The sequence below is a fragment of the Serinus canaria genome, chromosome 5 (assembly GCF_022539315.1).
Source record: "Serinus canaria isolate serCan28SL12 chromosome 5, serCan2020, whole genome shotgun sequence".
NCBI classification, from domain to species: domain Eukaryota; kingdom Metazoa; phylum Chordata; class Aves; order Passeriformes; family Fringillidae; genus Serinus; species Serinus canaria.
This window is the reverse complement of record NC_066319.1, coordinates 37,676,535-37,701,425: the sequence shown is the minus strand read 5'-3', so window position 1 is coordinate 37,701,425 and position 24,891 is coordinate 37,676,535. Positions and strand designations below refer to the sequence as shown.

Sequence of the window (24,891 nt, the reverse complement as noted above, 5' to 3'; positions counted from 1 at the left end):
TTCTGTGGATGCAACACATTTCAGCATTTATTTTAATGATTCATTAATATTTTAAAACACAAACCTCTCATAGTCATAGAACTCCATCGTTTATTTAGGAAGTCAGGTGAACATCAAATGTCTACAGATTGTAGTTTCACTACAGACTAATGCAGACTAATCTGAAGATATAATTTTCAGGGTACCTCAGTTTTGAGGCTTAGGAAAGACCTTTTCTCACCAATCACTTCAGTAACTCATAGTTGCTGCTTCCATTGAATTGAGAAAATAGTATGAAAGCATGAAGTGCTTATTAAGTTTAATGTTTTTCTTCACCTAGTTTACTGCTTTCCCATCTACCCTTTACTTGCAGAGGACTTAAGATAGAAGCTAAAGGAAGCACACTTATCCTGCTGTTGTCTATTTAGCTTTCATTAAGTAAGTTGGTGCACGGTTCACACTCATTCTCCAAACCAGCCCATCATCTAAAAGTATTTACGTAAGACTCTTTGCATTATATACCAACCTCTGCAACACTAGTATTAACTACTGACATCTGCCAAGGCTGACTAGTAAGTGCTTTACAGTATCAATTCATCCCAAGCAAAAAGCATGTTTGAGTGCTGCAGTGCTCTTGTTAACACCAATAAGAAGTATCAGAGCTCATATGACACCTAGCAGAAATTAGTACCCACATTGAAAGAAAAGCTTTTGTTATTTTCCAGAGTATTATGTGGACTTTATTGAGATGACTGCATCTGACACCTGCTGTAATATAAAATGCAGCTATAATTAGCCAACTGATGCTCTCCACAGTTTAGGTCGAATCCCTTCTGTGGGAATTATGCTTTAAAATATTCAGAACTCCAAGTGGCTCTCATTACATTTAATTTTTACTTAGAATTAGGTGGTCTAGAAAAAAAATTTAGGATTGTAATAGCCCCCCGCTGAATGCCACACAGCAACGTGAAAACCCATAGATTTTTTTCCAAATAAAAAAATGAGAACAAGCAGACTACACTACAGCCTTCAATTGAAGTCTGGCTTTGCTTAATTGTACTTTTTGCACTCATCAGTCTCTCCTCTTCAGAGCAAGCTACAAAAATTGCCTGAATAGCCAAAGAAAAGTTTCCCACAGTCACTGGTCACAGAAAAACACCATTGTCCTTCCTCACAGTTTGATGGACAACATTTCTATAAATGGGTAGCCAGTCTGTCAATGGTACCCTTGCTGAAAAGGCAAAAGAAGAGAACAGATTCTGCCAATATCTGACAAAGCATGTTAACACATAATCAGGCATTCACTAGTCAGGCAGCTGCCCCTGGGACCTTCATAACACAGGTGCCTTTAAGCCATTTCCTATTCACAGATAAAGGAAACAAGCAGGAGATACCTGGGAAAGGAGCAGTCTATTGTCGCCTGTCAAATGTCCATCTCCTAGGCTGCCTGTATAAAAACAGAAAGAACACAAAAGAAACTTCAGCCTGAATTGCTAAATTATAAAACAGCAAAATACTCTCCAACTCCATAACTTTAATCTTCATTTAAATAATAATTTAAAATGTTACTAAAGGAGCACCATGTCTTATAAGATGTACCTCCTTCATTCTTTTTCCTGCATCAAACTGAGCAAAAGCCCAGTCATGTCCCCAAGGCCAACAACTAGCATAAAGTCAGCAGTGGCTATCCCTGGACTGTCACCTTCACTCTCTGCAGCTTTGGTATGGTTTGCCCATGCCTAATTTGCTCTCTGCTTCACCCAGCTGAGATTATTAAATTAATTTTTAAATGGAGGAAACTGGAAGTTTCTGAGGGATCAGTTTAGTGTGAATAAAAGTAAATTAAACTGCAGAAAAGACTCTTTCATTTTTTTTTAACTTAGTGAGCCTAACAAACAAGTGACATTTCATAGTCTAGGTTATCTAAAGGCCACTAAGTAGAGTGACCATTTCAGCAGTGAATAGACCATGATAAGACAACAACTAGCTTTAAGTAAAGATTTGTATTTTGTGATGGTGCAAATGATATCTATTTCATATACTCAGCATATTAAACACTAAAAACTATAGTCCTAAGCAGGAACTCAGTTTATATTTAAGAAATTTCATTTCTTTTTCATGGTAATTTTACTAGCACTGCCTGTGTGTTTAATGTTAAACACATGAAAATGCTTTATCTAATTCTATGGAAGTTCTTGATGGAAGCAATTCATGGAAGCAATACCTAGAAAATGGTTTCAGAGATGCATCACAACAACTGGAATTGCCCTCATTTTGTTGGGAAGCTCCTGCAGGTAATGCACTGTCTCTGAGAACATAAAAGGCTGCAGTGCAGCACAAACACTTGAAGCAGAGATGGAATACTGCATGCTATGATCAAATAAGTATGCAAAACTCTTCTGTACACTTCCATATGAAACAGCATTGATGTCTTGCCTTCTCCTGAAGCACATTCCCAAAGAGTTTAGTTATGATTTCTCACACCTACAATTCTCTTAGCAGATCTACTCTTTCATACAGGCTATGTGTATGTATGTGTGTATAGATATATATATATATATATATATATATATATATATATATAAATTTGTATGCTTCTGCAATAAAGTTATTCAAATGGAATTCACAGTAATAATGAAATTAAGAAGAATCCAAGAATTAATAAGATTAAGCTAAAATTCAATATGATAAAATGTAATTGAAAAAAGATTTATGATATCTTTTGTCATTTTTTCTTGGTCAGTTTTCAGAATTCTGTACTATGAGGTCTCCTAGCACTGCCCATACCTGTGTATTTTAGCTACAGTGACACTTCTCAACTTTTTAGAAGGCCTGCTTTTTCTCTGTTGAATCAGTGTCAAGTCATTATCAAATTTACAACCTGGGCCCAGTCTTGTAAAGGCTTTTACCCACAGGCTTAGCTTTATGCACATGAATAGTCCTTTAGAATTCATTAGAATGATTTGTGCACAAAGTAAGCAGGTGCATGGCCAGCTTCACTGAAAGTTTGGGACCCAAACTTCATATTCCCTATTAACAAATGCCTCTTCTGCTTTAGAAAAATATTGACAGTGTAAAGATGAGTGTGATCCTTTGTTCATTTACTATAGTACAAACAACTTTATAGTTACTATACATCCAAAAAGGGCATTATGTATTTACTCATAGAGGAAGTCAAAGAATACTGCAGGTGGGATGAACACAGAAGGACATATCCAGAGAAGCTTACAGGATTCAGGCACCTATCTTACTTTTTCATATGGATATAAGAATGCCTTAAGGCTAATTTGAGAGGCTCAGCACAACTACATAATACAGGTCCCTCATTTCAACTATTAGTCCACAAATCTCATATTTAAACTAGATCTGGATCTGGCTGTTGAAGTCTGCCAGGGGGCTGCCAGAACATGGAATGATCGATCACACCAATAATGACAGATGTGGTCTATTCAATGATAACTGTCTAGCTACTGGGGTATAGAAATTTATAAGTTGAACTGTTGAAGCAGGAGATAAATTTAAATTTTAGCAATATAACTGTTCCACAGAAAAGGCTAAGAAGACTGTAATGTTTAGAAAAGGACTTGGCTCCCAGATAAGCTATGTGAAAAGCTTGTACATAGCACAGCTGAAGAATCCTGTTTAAAATATTCCTAAGCATCCATCACTATTATTTATTTTTAAATAATAGTCAGATTATACTAATAAAGATGCAAGTTACAGCTCTTAAAATCAAGCACTCAGTAATCAAAGAACCCCAATAGTTAAATTTTCTCTGAAATAAATATGCTATATTCCTGTTTCCCTGTTAAATATAGATTTTCAAGTGTCCCGTTAAACTTGAGTTAAATATATAACACGTACATCATGTACATATTAATGCAATGGAAAATTATTAATTTTTAGTCTGTCTTCAGGTATGAATGCATAATTTCACAATGTTTGTGTCAAATTACTGACAGTTTGCAAAAAGGGGAAACACTGTGATCATAGACACCTACTCCACAAGGCTCCTTCTACATTTTTATATGATAGTCTCACAAGAAAATGATAGGAAGAAGATTTATAATCAAATCTTTCAAAGTAGCTATAGAAGTCTAGAATTTGCAAACACAGAATAATTATAATAATGGTTCACTGACTTCCTAAGAAGAGCTGTTGAGCTAGGACTTGCAGGGATCAGTTCTCAATCCCAAATTATATAACTGAGCTGAAGGATTTTGTGCAGAGTGCTAATCACATTTGCAGATGGCAGCAAGAAAGGAGGCAGGTATATAGAATTTAAATATGTTATAAAATTACTAAACAAAAACAATGAAAATAAAGACAAAAGTAAGGAAGAGCATGAAGCTGTATTAGAAAATCACAAGGGTAAAAAAATTCGGAAGGGAAGGGTCGTGGGTATATGTGCAAGCCAGGATGAAGACACTAAACAGAATGTAGGCAACAGCATCACGAATGTTCGGAATGATCAAATTACTGCAAGTCACAAATGTAAGATACTTATAAGTTTGTTGGTTTGCCTTTTTTCTCTAATGGCAAATACATCAAGGCTGTATTTCCACCAAGACATTTTGTACAAATCCCACTCCAATCCTGTCTGAACAGGGCTTTCTAAACTTTGATAAAGTGAAAGAAACACCAAAAGGTCAGCAGAGACATTTGCTTTGAAGGAATGCAGCTCCTATTGGAGAGCCAGATTTGCAATTCAGAGCCTTATTTGATGAAGTTAATAAGCACATGACTACATTTTAGGGATGCAGGCTGAGGGTTTTTTCAGCTGGGCTAGTGCTTAAAATTAGGCACAGCTTAAGTATCTTGTTGAACCAGGATCTATAAACTTCGACAGCGATGCCTTTTCCTGAGTACTTTGGGAAGCAACAGAAATGAAGTGCTCTTATTTCTGAAATTAATGCTTGGAAAAATAAATAAAAGCTTTTATTTTGGAGGGACTTGGTCATTTCCTATTTTAACCCTATTTAACTATTTAATGAGTACAATACAATCAATTTTATTTTTATAACTGAGATAATTTAGTGCATCACTGAAAATCTGAATATTAGGAAAAACTACATTTACAGCAGGGTGTCAAACGGGACCATTTTCCTGGGGCTTTGGACAGAATTCAGAGTATTATTATCGTTGGAGCTCCAAATTATTTTAGGGTTTTTTTTGATTTTTTTCCCAAAGCATTGCCTCTTTTGCCTTTCTCTGTGCTACAGCTGACATAAGCAGAAGTGCACAGCATGAGATTTTCAATTCAGGAGAAAAATCTGCTTAAATGTTACACAGCTTCCTTAGCTCAGCACTTCACTCTTTGGCACAACAAACCTCAGTGGCTGGTACATTCTGACAAGCACCCACCTTTCTTTGGATATTAGTTAGAGACAAAATTAAAATGTGAATTCAGAAATTATGGTGCTGTAATATGCAGCAGAAGAAACAGTGCTAGCAATTATGACAGCGGTGACCAGTGAAGAGAACTTGTATCAAATTACTGAGATTTACTGTGATTTTAAATTGTTTAAAGGCACCTGGACTTGGAAAGAGGTGAACATGTTCATCGTTTTACAAACAAAATAAAAAGAAGCACGAGTCCAAAATCAAAAGAAAATAGTTCTCTATTTCAAAAAAATTTTACTCCAACCACAATATTTGATATTAAAGAACTTAGTGGATTTGCACTTATATTTTTCAAAGTGGTTTCAGTGGGAGAGGATTCTATACGCCTCAATGATCCATTCGAGGATCAAAGCTGCAGAAGATTTAATATTATCATGACTACTCCATCCCTAAGTGCTAGAAGCAACTCCAGATTACTTCCTCCCTTGTTTGTCATTTTATTAAAATATCTGGACATTACTGCCAAGTTAGACAAATTTAAATCTTCTGATTCCTCTTTCTAAAGAAGTATCTCTCTCTCTGGCAATCCACTTCTTGCCAGTTTACTATAAATTTATTCCAAATTACCAGTATCTTTCCAGCAATGAGAGCTTCCAATATTTTATTGCTTCACCAGCTTCAGTGAGAATGCCATGTAATTTCCTCTGTCTTTGTGGAGGCCTGGATTTACTTTGTGGAGGCTAGCTTTACTTCCAGAGGTGATTTCAAGTGAATTTATTTTTACTGTGCACAAATTCCAGTGAGCATATAATCATCTTCTGGAACAATTCTGCTCTGGTCTGTCTCTTCCATTAGATATGAAGGTATAACATCTTTGCTTTAGCTGTATTTGCACATTTTCCCATCTATGTTTGTTTTCTCACATGCTCTCATTTTCCCAATCTTTTAAATCACCTTGGATTATTTCTGTTCTGTTAATGTTTGTTTAATGCATTGCATAATTTAATCTGTGAAACTTCAGATGACAACAAATTTATTCAACTAGCAGCTGCAACCCAGATCAAGGTCTTCTGAGACAGAGCAAGTAGGAAAAAAGTCTTTCCCCATAGGAATCATTACTGTTTCTCTAAGAGGAGACATTTGCTAACAGGAAGAAGGCCAAGATCCAGTTTCTCCTTAGTAAATAAAAGGTGGGCATCAACAACTTACTACTTCATGGTCTTTAGCCTACTCTTCTTGTAATCAGCACTGAATAAATAATGGTGTATCTTCCCCATTGTATCTCTGAAATCATCTACATTCATTAAATCTCCCTTATAGTTCCATGTATCTTTCTGATATTTATATGCTTATATATTTATTTTTCATTTGAAATGTTTTTTAGCCCAAAACAACCTCTGGCTACAGGTAAAGAGAACATGTTCAAAAGTAAAGATCCTATGTCTCCCAGTTAGGAAAGCTACATGTACATTCCTAAAGTAGGACACATCTGCTTCATCACTCCAGGAAAGCTGGAATCTATCAGGTAGCTGAGCACTCATCACTTGAAGTTTAAAATTGGTTCAAATGCCTGGAAGTGTTCTATTTTATCAGGTCATGGGGAATTCATTCACTGTCAGGAGACACTGACACCTCTGACACTGAGAAGCAGCAAGCAATGCCAGGTTGTTACATCTGTGCTCCATATTCTGCCTGGCCAGCAGATCCCTTATATGTTAGTTCAGTGTTGTAGTGCTGGTGGGGAAGGGGAAAGGGCAATGTATTTTCCTTTATTCTTGAAAGCTTCATGATTGTATCCAAATGACATTATTACATCTGGCAGGGTTGCTTCAGCTGCTTGTCCAGAGACAAACTGCAAGAGGCAAGGTTGGTTGAAGCAGCCCTTGATCACAAGCTGGAATTACTATTGGTGCACAGAAATGCAAAACAAAATTTAACAAATTTTCTTAACTGACTACCATATTCTGTGCATGTGTTCAAAATGTTATTTGATAAAAACTGTGTGTTTTCAGGAATTAAGTAAACTTCTATGTGTTTCAGAGCTTCTAAACCACAAACACATCCTGCCACAAGTATTTCTGAATCCAAGGAATGGTTCTCATCAACTGAATACAAGCAAATGCCATCTAGTTCACCCTAGATAAAATATTTTTGCAAAATGCAGACATCCATGCAATATATTTGTAACCATTAAACACTGAAGTCCTCTTTGGAACTAATTTTTCTCTGGAACTGAGCAGAGCTTTCTCTGCTTGAGTCTCCTCAAATGTTGTGGGTTGCTGGTCCTGAAAGCCTTGTTTAGTAGCATTTATTTTCACTACAACAAGTATGTCTTATCTGAAAAAGAACCCCCAAAACATCAGTCGAATAAATTCATCTGCCTTTTTAAACATTTTTATTTAAGAATGTTTCAACATTTGTATATACAGCTGCACTCACCTTTTTTTATGGGAGCAAAAAATATTGGGGGGTAGAGGGTCAGGGAACAGAAAGAAGTGCAAAGATCAAAATTTGGCTATCAAAAGAAACATCAGGTAGGAAACCTCTGTAAGCATTTCTATTTGCATTTCTCAGGAATTTCTACTAAATTTCTTAGGAAATAAATGTACAAGTAAACACTCTTACAGGGAATAGAATTTTGCGATCCCCATAATCAATAGTACTCTGACAAACTTTGCAGTCTAGTTTAAAAACAACCCTGCTACAACCAGAAGAGTCAAGGCTTTGACCAACACGTATGATTGCAAAAAAGTGAACGGGTAACCAGAAAGGCTGGTTCAGCCTTTCTGAAAAAGCTGAAACAAGGGCGGCAATTCGATCTACTGAAACAACCGCTGACGCTCCTTCCGCCCGCGAAGGAGCCCTCGCTGGAGCCGCGCCCGCCGTGCCCGCGCCGGCAGCTCCCGGAACGCGCTGCCGGAGCGGCGGCGGAGAGAGCGCGGCCCCGGCCGGGAGCGCGCCCCCACAGCGGCCCCGGCATCGCGGCCCTCGGCCCGGCCCAGCGCTGCGGAGCCCCACCATTGGCTGCCGCGCCTTTCCATCAACGCGCGGGGCGGAGCCAGCGCCCGGCGCTCGTCATCGCGGGGCGACGGCGCGGCCGCGGCCCGGCCCGGTGTCATGGCGGCGGCGGTGGCGGCGCCCAGCCCGCTCCCGCCCGGCGCCCGCGCTCCGGAGGTCGACCCTGCGGCCTCCGAGGTAGCGAGCAGCGCTCTGCGCTGTCTGGCCGGGCTGGCGGGGCAGGTGAGTGAGGGGCGGGCCGAGGGAGAGGTCCTGGGCGGAGCTGGGCTGGGCGCTGCTCCCGCCTCACAACTCCTCGCTTTGGGGCCCTGCGCAGGGCTGGCTCCTGCCTCTCTCCGGCCTGCGGGGCCCTTGTGGGCTCCAGGAGTAGGGAACGGCGCTGGAGAGGACATAAGTCTGCCACACACAAGGGAGCTGCCTCTCTTCTGGGGGTTGTTCGTGCCCGCCTGGCTTCTGCCAGGGCTGGGGCGGCGGTGCCAGCTGCGTCCCCCGCTCCCTCCTGCCGGGGCAGCCCCAGCGTGCGCGGCCGCTGCTGCTGCTTCTTTCCCGCAGCCGGGACCGTGCCTTGGCCTCGCAGTGACGGGACATCGCGTGTCACTTTGCAGTTTGACGGATGATCTCTTCCATGGGAAAGTGCAATTTGCTTAATTGCTGTGTCTTAATTAATTACTCTGAATTGAGAAGCTCCTGAAAACTTACAGTGCATTAAATCGAAGTAAATCATCAGGAGCTTAAAGTTAGCCCTGCCTTGGTAATGACATGCTATGAAACACAGTGTAGCTAAGGGTCATGATTTTTTTAAGGTGCTTTGCTCTATAGTACATAAGTTGAAACACCTACTTTATGTTTAGTAATGTCTGTGAGTTGTGAAACAGATGTCACAGCAGTGTTGGAAGGCCCTAACCAGGAGAAGGTTTTAGTAAGAACTTATTTATTGCTATAAACAATTTACAGATTAATTTTCCACAGTGGAAACAATTTATGTAGTTCTGTGAAGGCAATAGAAGCACACTCTTATGTCAAGAGTTAGCAGTTTGAAGGTTTGGGGCCAGATGATGAGCAATATCTGCAGGAGCTAGTGTAACTTTATGTTTGGTACTGAAATGGGCTCTTAGATGCAGAGGCAGTTTAGGAATAGCTGCTGCCTGATCTGAAATTGTTTTTTAGAGTGTTTTGCCTCTCATCTCTATAGAATTCTATTATATTTGCATTTCTCCAAGTATGCTAGCAGTTGTCTCTGTTTTCAAACAAAAGGCAACCAAAATAAAGGGCTTGATAATTCAGGTGCTTAGTTAAGAGTCTCTGTATTCCTGTCTCTAAAATGGTTACAAACTACCATGGCTTTTAAACAGTACAGCACTGAACAGTGCGATGTTCAGACACAGCTGACTCGTAGGATTACTGAGGTGTGAAAACTATCTATTGAGGTTTAAAGGCCCCTTAATTCTTCTGGTGAAAATTCTCAATGTGATCAACAAAGACCTAGTGACTGTCAGTTTATTTAAGTGAGGACAACACTATGACAGTAGTAGAATACATCAGAGAAAAGTTGGAACTCCTGTATTTATGAAAAACAGAAAGGAGAGTAAAGGGAAAGTTTCCTAAGCTTTTAACTAGGCTATTCATCACAAGTTTGTTAATTGTTTCTAAACTACACTAAAAACTCTTGTTTTTCCCTCTTGACTTCAGCAACTTACTTTTTCTCCAAAGCTGGCTGTACAACTAGCATGTCATTGGAAAGTCCCTGGTGGTTTTTAAAAATAACTGGGTGTGCACAGACCATTGTGAGAGAACTCTTTAGAGTTGCAGTAGAGTTACAGTTATGGTGAAGAGTATAATTGTCTTCTTTGGTGTTTGGAGTGTCTTCTTTCCATGACAACAGACACATTTTACTGTCCAGTGCACTGGTTGGATAAGGTTCTGGTTGCTCCATCTTAGCTGTGAAAGTCCTTTTAGTTGCTCAGTTATGATCCTTTCCAGTTGCTGAGTTACACACTTGTCTGCCAGTGCTTGAGTTCTGACAGAATTAACTGCTCTGTTTTACCCCCGTATGGATTCTAGCAAACTGTCTTGCATTTCTGACTGAAACTACTGATTCCCCATTTCCCTTCTATAGAGATGATTGAGCTTGTGCCAAATTGCTAGCAGTCACAGTTTGATTCATTACAGTAGTTTAAGTTGGATTTATGCTAGTAAATTGGGCTGTAAGCAGGAATATTTCTGGCACAGGAATTTTTTTACTGGAGCAATCAATGGCAGTACGTGACCAGGAGGACATCTGAGAATAACAGCTCTTAAAACCAATATAGCTGATCCTGAAAAGTTCAAGATTCAAGTAATAGCCAGTGTTTACATAAAACAAATTTCAAAGGGCTGAAATTACATATGATCCTGTAAATTGAATAGGCTGTGGACTTGTAATTAGTCAAAGGCTTTGAAATATCAAAACACTGAATTTATAAATCTGTTTGTCACAGTCCTAGGAAGTAGTAGGATGTGAAAGACTGAGAACTTGCTCTATTGTACTAGAAACTTGTTGATGCAGGAGGGGTTTATTCTTGACTTTTATTTAAAAGCAGTGTCTGTGAGTTAAAAATATGACTGGCCTCTAAATTATTTCAAGTTGGAAGTTCTGTTGCTTTTTTGCACTTTGAACCACCTGGACAGGAGTTGTCCATTATGATAAGAAGGCACATACCAGCTTTTTCTTTTTGGAGAAGGAGTCTTATTAGGAAATTGCAGTAGCACTTGTATTTTGTTTCATTTGGATGACTTAATGTACATTTTTTTACCCTGTCAGTAGACTGTAATATAGCATATAGGAGGTATTACTCTAGAAACTTTGGGCAGAAATACATGCTTCAGATGATCCCATGCACAGGCTTAATTCCTAAAGTAAATTTTATTCCTACTGTGTTCTAAATACAGTCTTGGTTTTGAAACTTCTTCAAGATTAGTATATCTTAGAACATTACTTTTCCTATATCCTTTGTACTTAGCTTAAGTACTAAACAGGGATAAACATTTGTGGAAATTATCTAAAATACATTATATATCTAGTCAGAGTGTCTCCTTTGCTGTGTCTTTTGGGAGCTAACCCTGTATTTAGCAAGGCTGATCTTTTGACTAAATAAGGAAGGTTCAGGCTTATAATTCTTTACAAAATTGTGTTAATGCTGAGATTTGAAACTAAGGTAGGACACATTATCATCCACAGCTTTGCCTTCAGAGTGATGGGGGCATTTCTTGTGTCCAGTTCTTAGTGTTTTCATACACTTTGTGGTGGTTTCGGGACATGAGTGCACATGCATTCTCTGTTCTTATTTATAATGTTTGATGCTGTTAGAAGTTAAATGTCTTTAGACCATGAGTTAAAGGTCACTTTTGTCATCTTCCTGAGGTACCTTTTGCTGTTTCCACCCCCACTTTTTATTTTAATGGAGGGGGTGAGGACTAGATATACAAGTATGCATATGAATTGGGAATTCAGTGCTGCAAGCAAAGTACCTGTAGGTCCTCTTGATTTCAAACAAGAATTTTATCTGTATTTAGAATTTCGGGTATCACTTGCAGGATGTTTGGTTGGAGAACAACCTTCTTAGCTTTGGGAAATGAAAGTAATCGTCTCTTTAAGATCTTGAGAAAAGCTTTAGTGTAACAAAAAGGGCAAAGTTGGATGTGAAAGTGTATAATCCCCTTAGAGTTTATTGACAATCATCTTTGTATTAAAAAGTGTATTTATAGCTTATAGAAGACACACACTTCTTTTAAACAATACTTCAAATTTATTATGTGTGTTTTTCTTTATTGTCTTGGGAGTTAAAAATTGCAATTCCTTGGCAGTGAGGACAGACTCTGGCAATTGTTCATTTTCATACAGGAATACATATACAGGAAAATTAGTGTGATTTGAAAATAGGTTTAATAGTGGTGCTGTGTAATCTGGAGTTTATTAAACTTTGAGATATTAAAAATATATATATTTATGCACTTATTTTTAATATAAAGCTTCCTTTGGATTAGCAGCAAGTAAAAATTCAAGAACGTGCCATGGTGTTACATCATGACACGGGTCATGCAGGCACAGATAGTCTTCCAGTCTTGGAATAAAATACATTAACTTACAGGAGACTGCTATCCGGGGTCATGTTTCTTCATGCTGGTGGTTCTAGTGTCCATTAAAAAATAAGATGGTGTGAGTGATTAACATGAATTATATGCTTTCATGTGAGAATTAATTAAATAAAGCCAAGCACTGAATTAATACAATGAAAGTGTGATGAGTTAGTAAGGAATTTTTAATTTTAGAATATACTGTACAAATACTAGCTTACTTGGAAAACGATAGCTGCTTGGACTATAATTAATATCAAATCTTTTCAATGTTCTTGTCTAAAAATGGGATGAGTCTATATGAGGCTGAGCATAATTGTGGTCTTGTAGGAGTCTTGTATACTTTTTTGATGTTAAGAAATATAATATAATTTTTATTGTTTTGCCCTGTTGAAGCTTAATCTCGGAGAGGATATTGTGAAAGTTGTAATCGATTGGAGCAAGCTTCAGAGCACATCAGCACTTCAGCCAGCCTTGCTCTTTAGTGCACTTCAGCAGCATATTTTATGTTTACAGGTAAATATTTCATGGGACACATTTGCCTTGACAAATCAACAACTAAAGTAATCTCAATTGTAAAATTCCAGTAGTTTTGTTCTTATATTGGTGGGTTCAATAAAAAAGGATGACAAAGGTATTAAATGCTTGGGATTCCACTATGCTCCATAGGTACTCACATTTACGGATTTTTCAGATTAGTGGTGGGAATAGCCACTGTAGGTGAGCAGGCTGAATAAATGCAGCCTCATTGATTCCTAGACTTGCATTGTAAATGTGATACATTTCCATCTATGGTGGGTTATAATTAAGCAATAAGACACGGCAGGTGTGTGTCATGCTATGATAATGATTCCATGCGTTGGGTGAGTTTTGAGGCTCATAGAGTGCTTTCAGTGGTTCAAGAAGTGGCATTATCCCAGCATGACACATCCTGGAGTGTCTTACTGCAATTAAATATATTTTCAACGTAGTTTTTTTTTTTTTTTAAAGAGTAATTTCTTTGACATTAATGTCTCATCTTGCCAAGTAGCCAGTCACCATTACTGTCATTTCTTTTAACTATTTGAAACTTTCCAACCCTGCCAAAAGTAATTTAGTTGCATGGAAGGGAGGGTTAGCAGTTTGTCAGCTGGTAACTAAGCAGTGTTTTGACCTTGATAGTTCATATGTAGAAGGTGGGATTTGAGTACTACTATTTTGCTTGAGCCACTCAATGAATTAATTGAGGTGCCTAGTACTGAGAGGATGAAAAGGGAAGTTTCTGTATTTTCTTGTCTGTAGGTAAAAGAAAGACCCCTTGTTTTCCAGACATCCACCAAATATTTGGTGTGATGAGCAGAAAGAGAAAATATGCAAGATAAATGCAAATAAAATTTACATCCAACATGTAAGAATGCTGCAAGTGGGAATTTGATTCCATTTCAGAAAATGTGACTGCAAAAAATCATGTTGTCTTTAAAAAAATTAAAATAATTTATAGAGCGAAAATAAGCAGTGAAATTCAGACTAGATGAAACTGATGGAAATTAAAAAGAGACAGGGACATATATATGTACTGAGGTTTTGATATTACAGCGTACTGCAGCGTTACTGCAGTAAAATAAGCATTTTTCCTGCCACAAATGTCAGTGCCTTTTCTCATTTAATTTCATGACCTAAGTAGATAATCAACTGTGTCAAGCAAAGAATGTGTTCATGATAATGCCTATGTATTTCATGTCTGTGTTCTCTCATTCACTTGGGCAACTACGGTTTCAAGTGGAGAATGTAGTGCTGATGTGATAAAGGCTTTACAGTGTAAGAGCACCAGATTTCATGTTAAGGAGGAAAAATACTAAGCCTTACTGTTCTGAGTAAGCATTTGAATGACATGTTAATTAAGTGGCATTGATGCCAGCGATTGAAGCTTTGATTTAGCTAGTAACACGGGAGTATGGGCAGATTTTTACAGATATTTGGGAGTTTTCCTCTACAAACCTCTAAAAGAAAGGTCAAAAAGGTCAGAATTGTGGTGTGCACAGTATTTGGAACTTCTTTTTAATCTTATTACTGTGTTCCATCAGAGGAAGATGTTGTAATTCCCAAAATTATTTCCATTAGTCTGGAAATTGTAATAGTAGTTGTCTTCTTGGCTTTGGGAATTTTGGACTTTTATTTTTTTAACCCTAATACACTGTTTTCTTTGTTCAGCCTCTTTTAGAAAAACTCCAGTCATTGATCAAAGAGGAAAATATAGGCCATGTTGAACCTGGAGGTAAAACAGAAAGCCAGACAACTTTAGATGTTTATGATGTTAACAGTCAGACTGAAGAAAAATACGGAAGTTATGACTTGAGAGATCTGAAGGATGCTCGTTTTAATTTTGATCCAGAAGTGGTCCAAATAAAAGCTGGAAAAGCAGAAGTAAGTGATTTATGTGAGTTTAAAAAAAAGAAGAATGAAAGACCTTTCTAAAGGTCTTTAAATTTTAAATTTAAAGAATGAAATAGATATATGCCTTCATGTTTATTACCTGCAGATTGACAGGCGGATATCAGCCTTCATCGAGAGGAAACAAGCCGAGATCAATGAAAATAATGTCAGGGAATTTTGCAATGTTATTGATTGTAATCAAGGTAACTGGCTAGCCAGACTTTAATCTTCATAATAATTTAAGTTGTGTGGGGGGTTTTTTGTTCGTTTGTTTTTGGGGTTTTTTTTTGGTTTAGTTTGGTTTTTTCTGTTTTTCAAAAGTGCTTATCTATATTTAAAACAGAACTTTTTTCAAGAGTAACTTTGTTTTAAAAAATAGAACTTGATTGTGCACTGCAGATGTCAGATGGAAAAATAAATTGAGTAGTCACTGGATGACAATGTTTAATGCATCCCATACAGAAAGATTATATCTATTATTATGTCAATTTTAAGAACTGCTATCTTAGGTGATTTTGTGGCTATTGTTCCCAGTGTTTTAACTAGGTGTTCCTCCAGAGTAAATGGAATTGCAATTCAGAAATGTCTTGTGAGTTGCATATTCAAATTGAAGTTAATTTTATGCTAGTTAAATTATAAAGAAGTATTTTTTACAATGAATTTGAATTCCTAGCTACTTGAAGTGACTTTTTCTTTTTAACATTGCTCATGTTGTAGTACAATTGGCTGTATCTGTAACCAATCTTAAATCCATCTGGCAGACTGGATCCCATTTACAGAATCAGTAACTGTAGCCCAATGCCTCTTGGAAGTTAAGACAGTTTTATATACATAACTACATAAGTAGTACAGAGATATTTTCTAAGTACCTGTGAACCCACATGTGCATTGTCTCTATGAGGTACTTAAGCTCTTAGAGAGCAAAGCTTATTGTTCAGTAAGCTTTGTAGAGAGTTTAACTGCTTGAATGTTAGTTGGAATGCAAAGGACAGCTGAAGTTTAGTAGAATGTGGTAGATAGTGAAATATTGTTTCCCAAAATTTTTAATTATGCACAGAAGAATTGGTAATAAGACTTGTCTCATTGTTCAGGCGTAATAAAATATATGTAGAGCTTTGGTGTAATGAACAGAGATTTCTATGGTAAAAGAAACATTAGAATAAATTAAGGTGATCCATACTATAGATTTTATGGTTAGACAAATGAAAGAAGTCACATGAATCAGAATAAATGCAGAAAGGTTTAGAAAAGAATGCTGATGAGTAAACTAGATCAGTCAAAAAATAGGGGAGTTTCAGAACAGGACATAAAACCAGAATAACAATAGTAAGCAGGAAAAAGGCTTCTGTACAGGAAGAAGGAAATAAGTTACAGAGAAATGTAATGAAAAGTAAGAACCAAATAAATTTGGTCCCGGTCAGTAAACTTCTATATAAATGTGTGAATACATTTATATCAGTGACTTTTCCAATTAAAAGTAGTAAGTCCCTGCAAGTGTAAAACTTGCAAGTGGGCAAGTGTTTATAGAATGAATTAAGTATTCCTGATTTTTTTTTATTGTTTGAAGCATTTTAATTAGATTTGTTTAAAGCATCAAAGTTGATGGTGGTTGGAATATTTTCAATTATAAATACATCATTTGGACCTCACTTGTTATATCATTATTTATTTAGAAAATAGCTGTGCCAGAACAGATGCAATTTTCACACCCTATCCTGGATTTAAAAGTCATATAAAGGGTAAGCAACTCTTTTAATACCCGTTTAAGTTTCCAGCACTGGTAAGTTTTTGATATCAAAACTTTTTATGATATGCTCAAAAATGCAAACCTAATGTATTGATTTTTTTACTCTAGTGAATACTTTTACATCTTCATTTATGTCTTCAAGGTTTTAAATCCCTTAACTGCTTCACTAAATGAATGGTTAGGCACTAAAGACCAAATCAAAATAGCCTATTTTTATTGTCTGAAAGGAAAAGTGGAAAAAATAAAGCAGGACAAAGAAGCTGAACAATACTTAGTTTTTCTTCTAAGGTGAAACTGTCGATAAGGAATTGAGATTAAATAGGATTATCTTCTATTTTTCATTAGTTGGTGCAAGTGTCTTGAAATAGAATACAATTTTGGGACAGTGGAAGTTCTAAAACATAGATTTATAAGAAGTGACAAGCTGGGAATGAATTTATCACTGCATTTTTTTTTTAAGGAATAAATAATATAGAAATTATGTCCAGCAGAAGTTGTGTGTAATATATTGGTTGTTCGTCTGCTGCTTTCTAGGTGTATGCAAGTTACCCTTCTTTAAAAACAAACAAAATACCCAAAATGAGAATGACAGCAACCCTCTTTTGCATTTTTGAAAGTGGTAATACTCAGTTATCTGCTTGATATTGTTCCTAGAAACAATTAATTATTTTGAATTCTGTAATTTAGAATAATACTGTAAAGCAAAAAAATAAGTTTTGAAAGGTGTGGTGAGCTAAGAAGGGAATGGGGAAGTGAGTTTGATTTTTAGAATCTTTCACAAAGAACTTCTTTCAATAGTCACTGTTTAAAACTGAGTGTTAATTTCTTGGTTGGATGCAGCATAATACAGGAAAAAAGGGAAGCTTTCACTTTAAGAAACAGTTCATAACTGATATGTGAAAAACACTTAGAAAGGAATTGGAAGTAAAACCAGCATAAATTCAGGCAAGAATGTAGCACATTGCATTCACGAAGGTGTATGTATGTATGTAGGTTGGTGTATGTGTGTATGTGCTTCAACATCTGGAGCTGCCAATATAGTCTTTAAATCTGCAGTGCACTGCAGTAGTTCTATGAGGAGAACTTAAGAAATTACTCTGATTTAATGAAAAGTGAGCAAAATCTTCTGATGAGGACATGGCTCAGCATGGGTAGAGGATAGTCCTAGATGCAGCTAAAAGTCACTATATCTTTTATCCAGATGACAAAAATTCGAAGTGAACTTCCTTGCTGAGGTTTGTATTGATTCTTCAGTTGTGTACCTCTCCTCATCTACATGCATTAATGATGCTTCCTGTAACATTAGGTCTGGCCTCTTCTTTGCGTTCGCAAAAGCTCTCACGCGCAACTGCTGCCATAGATATCAAGGTTTCTGCTGTTTATCAGCAGCTGATGACAAATTCTCGATACTGCCATTCTACATGAATGTATGAGTAATTCTTTTACTTTGTATATGTAAAATCCAAGGGTTTTGTTAGGTTTAGTTACTCATGCAAAAAAATAAGAAAATGCTTTTACTTGAACTTTTGATCTTACTGTGTGTGGGACGCTTCATATGCAAAACTTCTGTAAAACTGATTTAATGCAGGTTTTCGTGCTTCATATTTTCATTCTTTTAGTTATATCTGCTTTGTGTTTCATGTGCGTATATGTGAAATTTATTTTCTCTTTACCTAGTTTCTAGGGTAGTAAATACATATGGACCTCAGACTAGGTCAGAAGGAACGCATGGGTCCAGTCACAAAGCCAGTGTACCCATGCATGATTGTGGAAACCAAGCTGTTGAGGAGAGATTGCAAAACATTGAAGCACACTTACGGTTACAAACAGGTTTGTATGATGCTATAATTTTGACATTGGTGTGCCATTTTATACTACAGGTATGATTACTGTGGTGAAACTGGGCAAGTCTGTAAAAACTGATACTGTAAAAAAGTGGCTAGATCCACTGAGGGGTTTTGTTTTTTGTTCACCCCAAGTACAGTAATCTAGTGGTTTAGGGTTTTATGCCCAAAATGGAACCCAGGTTTATGCCCAGTTTGAGATGCTGAGTTAGCAAATATACACTTTATATAGTAGCAAATAAGAGAGAGGCACATCAGAACAGGATTTAAAATAATATGGAATATCTGGAGATTGGGGTTCTCCATAGCCACTAGAGTCCTGCCTTGACGCACTTATAACTGGAAAAGCTGAGTGTAGGACTAAGGGCTGCTTCATGAACAGCTTGTGGGCTGGTGGTAGAATCAACAAAAATAATGACCTGAAACCTTTTTCTAAAGATGAAGAATGTTTCTTGAAATAAGTTCAGGCATTAAGCTTAATTCCCAGCATATGGGAAGCTTGTTTTCTCTCCTTCTCTTTAGGCCTGCAAACATGAGTGCATACCTCTCAATAAAATAAGTGCCATAGCTGTCAGGCTGCTGATGTTTTTTAGATAGTCGCTTTCCTCACCCCAGCACTAGGTTTCCATAATATATCACTGAGGCATAATGAGGCACTTAACAAGGAGGAATTAGTATTTTTCTTGAAAATTATTTTCAAAACAGAACAGAAGCCAAATCTCCATCTAGTTAAGTGAATTTTCTACACATGACACTGCAGACACACTTGATTTTTTTGTCTTCTGAATACTGAATACATGCCAATCCATTATGTTAAAAATATTTGGAACATTGACTAGATTGCTAGATTGTTGTGACTGTGTAGTGGATTAAAGTTCTCTGGTAGCAAGGAGAGTAAGATATGCATAGATTCTCTTGAGGCAGCAGCCAGAGCTTGATGCTTAGCTCTCTAGCTGTCTCAAAAATAAGCTGGCTTTTGTGCATAGAAATAGAATTTGGAAGCGGCTGGCCAGCATTAGGGTTACAATGTGTAACTTTGAAGTTGATGCATATACCACATATCAGGGACAATGATTGGAGGTACCTATGAAGAGGTCCTTGCTTCCAGGTTGTGCCTCTAATAGGTGATCAAATTTTATTTGAAGGAATGGGTCAGGTAAACTATAGTATAGGTTAAGAAGGTGGAAGCACGCAACATCAGCTCAATTCTCGTTCAAATCAGCAGTCATGGGGAACATCTCAATATTATTTGATGCAGCAACTGTGCAAAAAATACTCATCTAAGCACGTAATACGCCTTAGCTACCTGTTCCACTAGTTTTTGTTTCCAGCAACAGAAAGAACTAATCTTGACTTGCTGGCTGTTTTTCAGAAGAGCTTCCAGTGCTAGTACTGCTCTTTTCCCATTACGTTAAAGGAAAGCAATATTAAGAGTGATAGGTTAGCCAGTTTAATTAGTAGGTGCTAAGTGTTTAGTGGAGGGCAGAACTGAAGGAGTGAAGCTACCTGAGCAATTGTTTCTTTGAATGGACAAAATAGATGAATGGCAAAAAAACCCCAACCCCGCATTTGTGCTATTTTGGTCGTTTATGGAATTGAACTACCTTGTCTAACAGAAATAAAAGGAAATGGGTGTCAAAAAACAAAAGCTTGCTATGACCTTGGTTGTCAATACAGTTCGGAACCAGACTGTCATTTAAATTAGAATATCCAGTACTTAGTTGTGATAAACAGTTATTTCATCTAGTTACTTCATAATAGAATACTATGGAGTGCAAATAAGATGCTTGCTAAGGCTGATCTTTTGATCAATTCTATTTGTTCTATGGGGAAACAAGCCCAGGCTGCTGTAGTATAGATGAAAACAGCAAATGGGTTGAGTTGGGATTTTTTTGGTGCTGTTGTTTTTGTGGTGTGAGTGGGTTTTGTTGTGGGTTTTTTTGTCAGGGTGGTTCTTGGGTAAGCTTGGATCTTTTTTGTTTGTTTGGTCATTTTTTTGATTTTTTTTTTTTCCCCCCAAACCTCTATTATTCAATACACACATTCCCCACTCCTTTTCTCCCATCTATGGTCAAGCAAACGCTGTTCTTGTGACAACTCATTCTTGTCTTCTAACCTCTGATGCTCAGTAGAGATTGTTCTGAAAGAAACTTATCTTGGATATCAAAGCTGAATTCATTTGTGGTCTGCCATCCTATCTGCTCTCTCCTAATGCTAGTGTCAGCTCTGAAGTGGCAACATTTCATGACCCATGTATTGCAAAGAGTGATCATTAGCTGTTTCAGGGACCTTGACAGACATCAGCCAACTGCATAAAGTTGTCTTACTGCTTTCATTGACTACACTGGCTTATCAATCAGGTTTTACCCTGAATCATATTAATTATCCTTCTTTCATATTATCCCATCCATTTGTTTTCTTCAGCTACTTGAACAAAACAAGGTTGATAGCTAATCTTGAAGAATTCAAATATTAGACTTGCAATCTTTAGTTAAATAAATTATTCGAGTGATTTTCCTGATTTCTTTGCATTACTACTGATGTATTTAGGTGGTCCAGTACCAAGAGACATTTATCAGAGAATTAAGAAGCTTGAAGATAAAATCCTTGAGCTGGAAGGACTGTCTCCTGAATATTTTCAATCTGTAGTAAGAAATTTTCTTACCTTTTTTCAGCATATCTGAATGTATTTATGCCTTTTGTGCTTGAATCTTTGATGAACAGAAAAGAAATTAAGAGTCAGAGGGCAGACACTTTCAATAAACAACTCTGGCTTGGTGTAGTGGTTATGTTACATGTGGACCATTCTATCAAGTTCATATTTACCTTATTTCTCACTCAAAAGAAAAAAGTATCTGTTGGGAGGGAAAAAATTGCTGCCACCCTAGCTTAACTAATTTGTAAGAAATGTATCAGAGTTTGTATTTGTCCCCCTTGCCTTAAAATCTGAAGTGTTTCTTATGTCAAGAAAATTGACTGAAGTTTTGATTTTTGATACAAATCATTAATTTGAAACAGCTGAAATCATTTGGGCTTCTGTACATGATCTGATTGCTAACGATATGTGAATAACTTCCAAAACGATGAGAGAATAAACTGTCTGAAAATTGCTTAATGTGATTCTGTGACTTAGTTTTCTTTATTTCTGCTTTTCAGCCAGAGCTCTGTCTCTCTCTGAATAGTACACCTTAACCTTCACTCACCAAAGGGTATTAGGACAAAGAGAACATTAGTTGTTACTACATTAGGCTCTATTTGATTGTAGAAGTGTCTTGTCTGTTATCTTGCTCTTCTTTCCCCATGTAACAATAAGATTGTCTCTTTTACTGTTGATTGCAATTTAATTTATATCTTCTCCCTTGAGACTAGCCAAAGAAGCGTCAGTTAATAAAAATCAATAGCAATAGCGCACGTTTTTGTTTAATTTTTTAAAATTTGTGTTGGAGACCAGTAAAGTTCTTTATTTGTGAGGCTGTTCCTTCTGGCTGAAAACCAGAAGTTGAAACATACACTTTCATAAGCTGAGATTTCTATTGAAAATGCTTTAGAATGAGGATCAGGGAAAAAATTGTGATGGTGGCAATAGTAGTGTTGCACAGTAATTAGCACATTTTATCTGAAGTTTTGCATAAATATTGGTGTGGATATAGGCAAATTTTAGGGACGAAAATATTGACAGTTTCAAAAGCTCAATTCTGTCTGAAGGAAGCTTCAGTTAAATTGATAGTTGTTGACTGCCAAGTGTGGAGAAGCTTCAACAGCTTCTGACTGCTCTCCAGTACTATTTCTCATGATCCAAAGTACTTAATTATAAAAAAGGTTTCTTTAATCCATGGAATGGCAGTCAGTGGATTTTGTTGTACTTTAAAGACTCTTAACAGTATTGTTACAGAATTATTTGTGGTCTTATGTCAGTGCAACATTAAGTCTGTTTTGATTGTCTTTTCTTCAGAGCTCTTCTGGCAAGAGGAGAAAGGTTCAATCTCCCCATGTAAGTGCTATGAACTCTTGTTTTTTCTTAAGTTTAGGATGTTTTGAGTGGAAAGTAAGCAGGAGTTCTGTGAAGCAATTATGTAAGTTCTCAGAAGTAGCTGCATCAGTATGGGATAGCTTGCTGTCAAAGAGAATAGGAAGGAGATAAAAAGCTAATGGATGTTACAATGAAATGAGTCTTCTAAGAATACATACTAGGGTTTTCACCAGTTAGGAGGATGATTGAATTAAACAAATCTATAGTGCTGTTAATCAAGCTGAGAGTAACAGGCAATTTTTGTATTCTGATCAGCCATCTATTAATGTCTTCAATTTTTGTTTTGTGGCATAGTGGTTTTTGTTGATTTTAAAATTATCTTTAAATTTGCTTTATTGTTTTATGAAAAGACAAAAGTAGAAATGGCTGGCTTGGCAAAAGTACTGCAGAAGGACCCAACATTATAGCAGTTATTAATCTGGCAGTAAGACTTGCCATTTTCAAAACACCATCACCTAAGGGAATGCATTTGCCATGTACCTCTTAGGCCACAAGAGAGAAGTTATTGGTGCACGTGGGACCATTGCTGGAACCTTGTCTGCTCCTAGCTATCACCCTTGGAGACAGATGGACTGGGGAGACTGCTTAGAATGGGATATGGGCCATCTGGAACTTGAGAAAGTAGGCTTGTGTAGGAAAAAAAAAGTCCTGCATAGGGTGAAATATGTTTATAAAAAGGATGATGACCACCTTGTGTAAGAAAACATAAAAATATTACCAAGTTAAGTGGCACAGAGGAGCTTGATGTTGGGCAGTAGGAAGAAAAACCCTTTAGCTGTAAACCCAAGTGCCGCAAAATCTTAAGTAGTGTCATCCAGTGTTTTAACATGAAGGTATTTCTTGGGGTTTTTTATGAGCAGACTAAACAAGCATCCAATAAAAGTAGCATGAATGTATTGATCCATGATTAAGACTGTCTTTTTTGCAAGTTTACGTTCTTTTTCCTTTAAATTTAAATAGGCAAAGACTAGATTCAGACAATTCTTCAGAAGTAGTTCTGTCACTTAGTACAATATGCAGTGACCTCAAGTATCAAGTGATAAGCCACTTCTCTAGCAATTACAAGATGTAAATGATTGTGATTTTTATTTTGTTCTTTTAGCAGAGCTATTCACTGGCTGAACTTGATGAAAAGATCAATGCTATAAAACAGGCATTACTGAGGAAAACAAAAGAAAGCAAGTTCAAGGAGGCTGAGCAGCTTCTTCGATAAAAGTGTTTTCAGAATCCTCATCATGATTTACACATACCTAAACCATAGACTTGCGCAGTGTTCATCAGAGATGACTAGCAATGAAGACAAAGCATGCATATAAGCTCCCTTTGGGTGATCTTGAAAGCTTTCTTTCAGAGTAACTTGTTTAGAAGTAGCCTTATTAATGAAATAGTTACTTTAAAATGAAGACTGTTTCAGGAATGTCATTCTAATAATCCGTTCCCTTCTGTTATAAAGGAGGACTGCAGCATTTTTTGTATGTGAAAAGTCTTAACCTGCACACAAAAGCTACATCTCACGTGTTATTCTTAGTGACTTAAGTATTCAAAAGGACTATCTTTTGGGTACTGTTCATGTAAGTAGTTTGCACAGAGTTGTGAAATTAAATTAAATACTTCCTCAGAAATACTCTGACTTTGGGAAAAAAATTGCCTAAACCTTGCAGAATGCATGCTTACTTGCAGGGTTTTTTCCTGTATTTGTCACTGTTTTCACAGCTGTTAGAAATGCAGCACATTGCATTTGTGTGAAAGGTGTTTATGGAAACCCTATGTGTGTAAATAAAAACAACTGTTCTTCACTTTTTTAGTGTCTTGTGGGAATTAAAATTTTGTAATGTGTTCACAAACAATGTATTCTAAAAATCATCCCAGAGGAGATTTAGAGGAACATGCTAGCTTAAAGTCTGACCTTTGGCCAGACAGTGAGTGAGACTGTGTTGTGACTTTTTATTTGGTTTTGGTTTTTTTTTAATAAACCATTTTCTATTCATATAAGTTTTATTTACTGTCTGTCATTATTTCAGTTTAGAAGACAAGTAGCTGCTACTGAGAGAGTTTTATGTAAACTGCTCTGCTTAGAGCAGTCATATTGATGATGTCCCTGTGTTAGTATCCATGACAGGTGTTGTGAGCAGTACTGACTTGACACAGCCTTAGGTGTTTTCTGTGACCTCATCTTCTTATCCAGAATAACATTTGTTATAGCAACTGCAGCTAGTGTTTCTCTGGAGATGAACCAGCAGAGATGGGAGAGAAGGCTGCTTGAGCTCTTGTCCTGGCTTCAGGAAGGATGTGAGGGTATGATAGAAACCTCTAAGGTGCTGCTTGTCCTTCCAGGAAGAGATCTGAGTGCCTCAGATGCAACGGTGAATATGAAGAGGTACTGTTGCAGTTGAAGATTGTCGTGT

The 24,891-nt window shown here is 37.1% G+C and overlaps 1 protein-coding gene across 2 annotated transcripts; it reads left to right on the top strand.

Moving 5' to 3' along the window:
* Nucleotides 1-8,401: 8,401 nt before the first annotated feature.
* Nucleotides 8,402-24,290, top strand: MBIP (MAP3K12 binding inhibitory protein 1). 2 transcript variants are annotated; one of them, XM_050975883.1, is made up of 9 exons: nt 8,402-8,562; nt 12,850-12,969; nt 14,644-14,856; nt 14,972-15,068; nt 16,539-16,604; nt 18,290-18,442; nt 21,007-21,104; nt 22,409-22,447; nt 23,592-24,290. In XM_050975883.1, the coding sequence occupies exons 1-9, from the start codon at nt 8,440-8,442 to the stop codon at nt 23,697-23,699; spliced, it is 1,017 nt and encodes a 338-aa protein (XP_050831840.1). In that variant the 5' UTR covers nt 8,402-8,439; the 3' UTR covers nt 23,700-24,290. The 2 variants fall into 2 exon arrangements, with proteins under 2 accessions (XP_050831840.1, XP_009100640.2); XM_009102392.4 differs by having other exon boundaries at nt 23,589-24,290.
* Nucleotides 24,291-24,891: the final 601 nt, after the last annotated feature.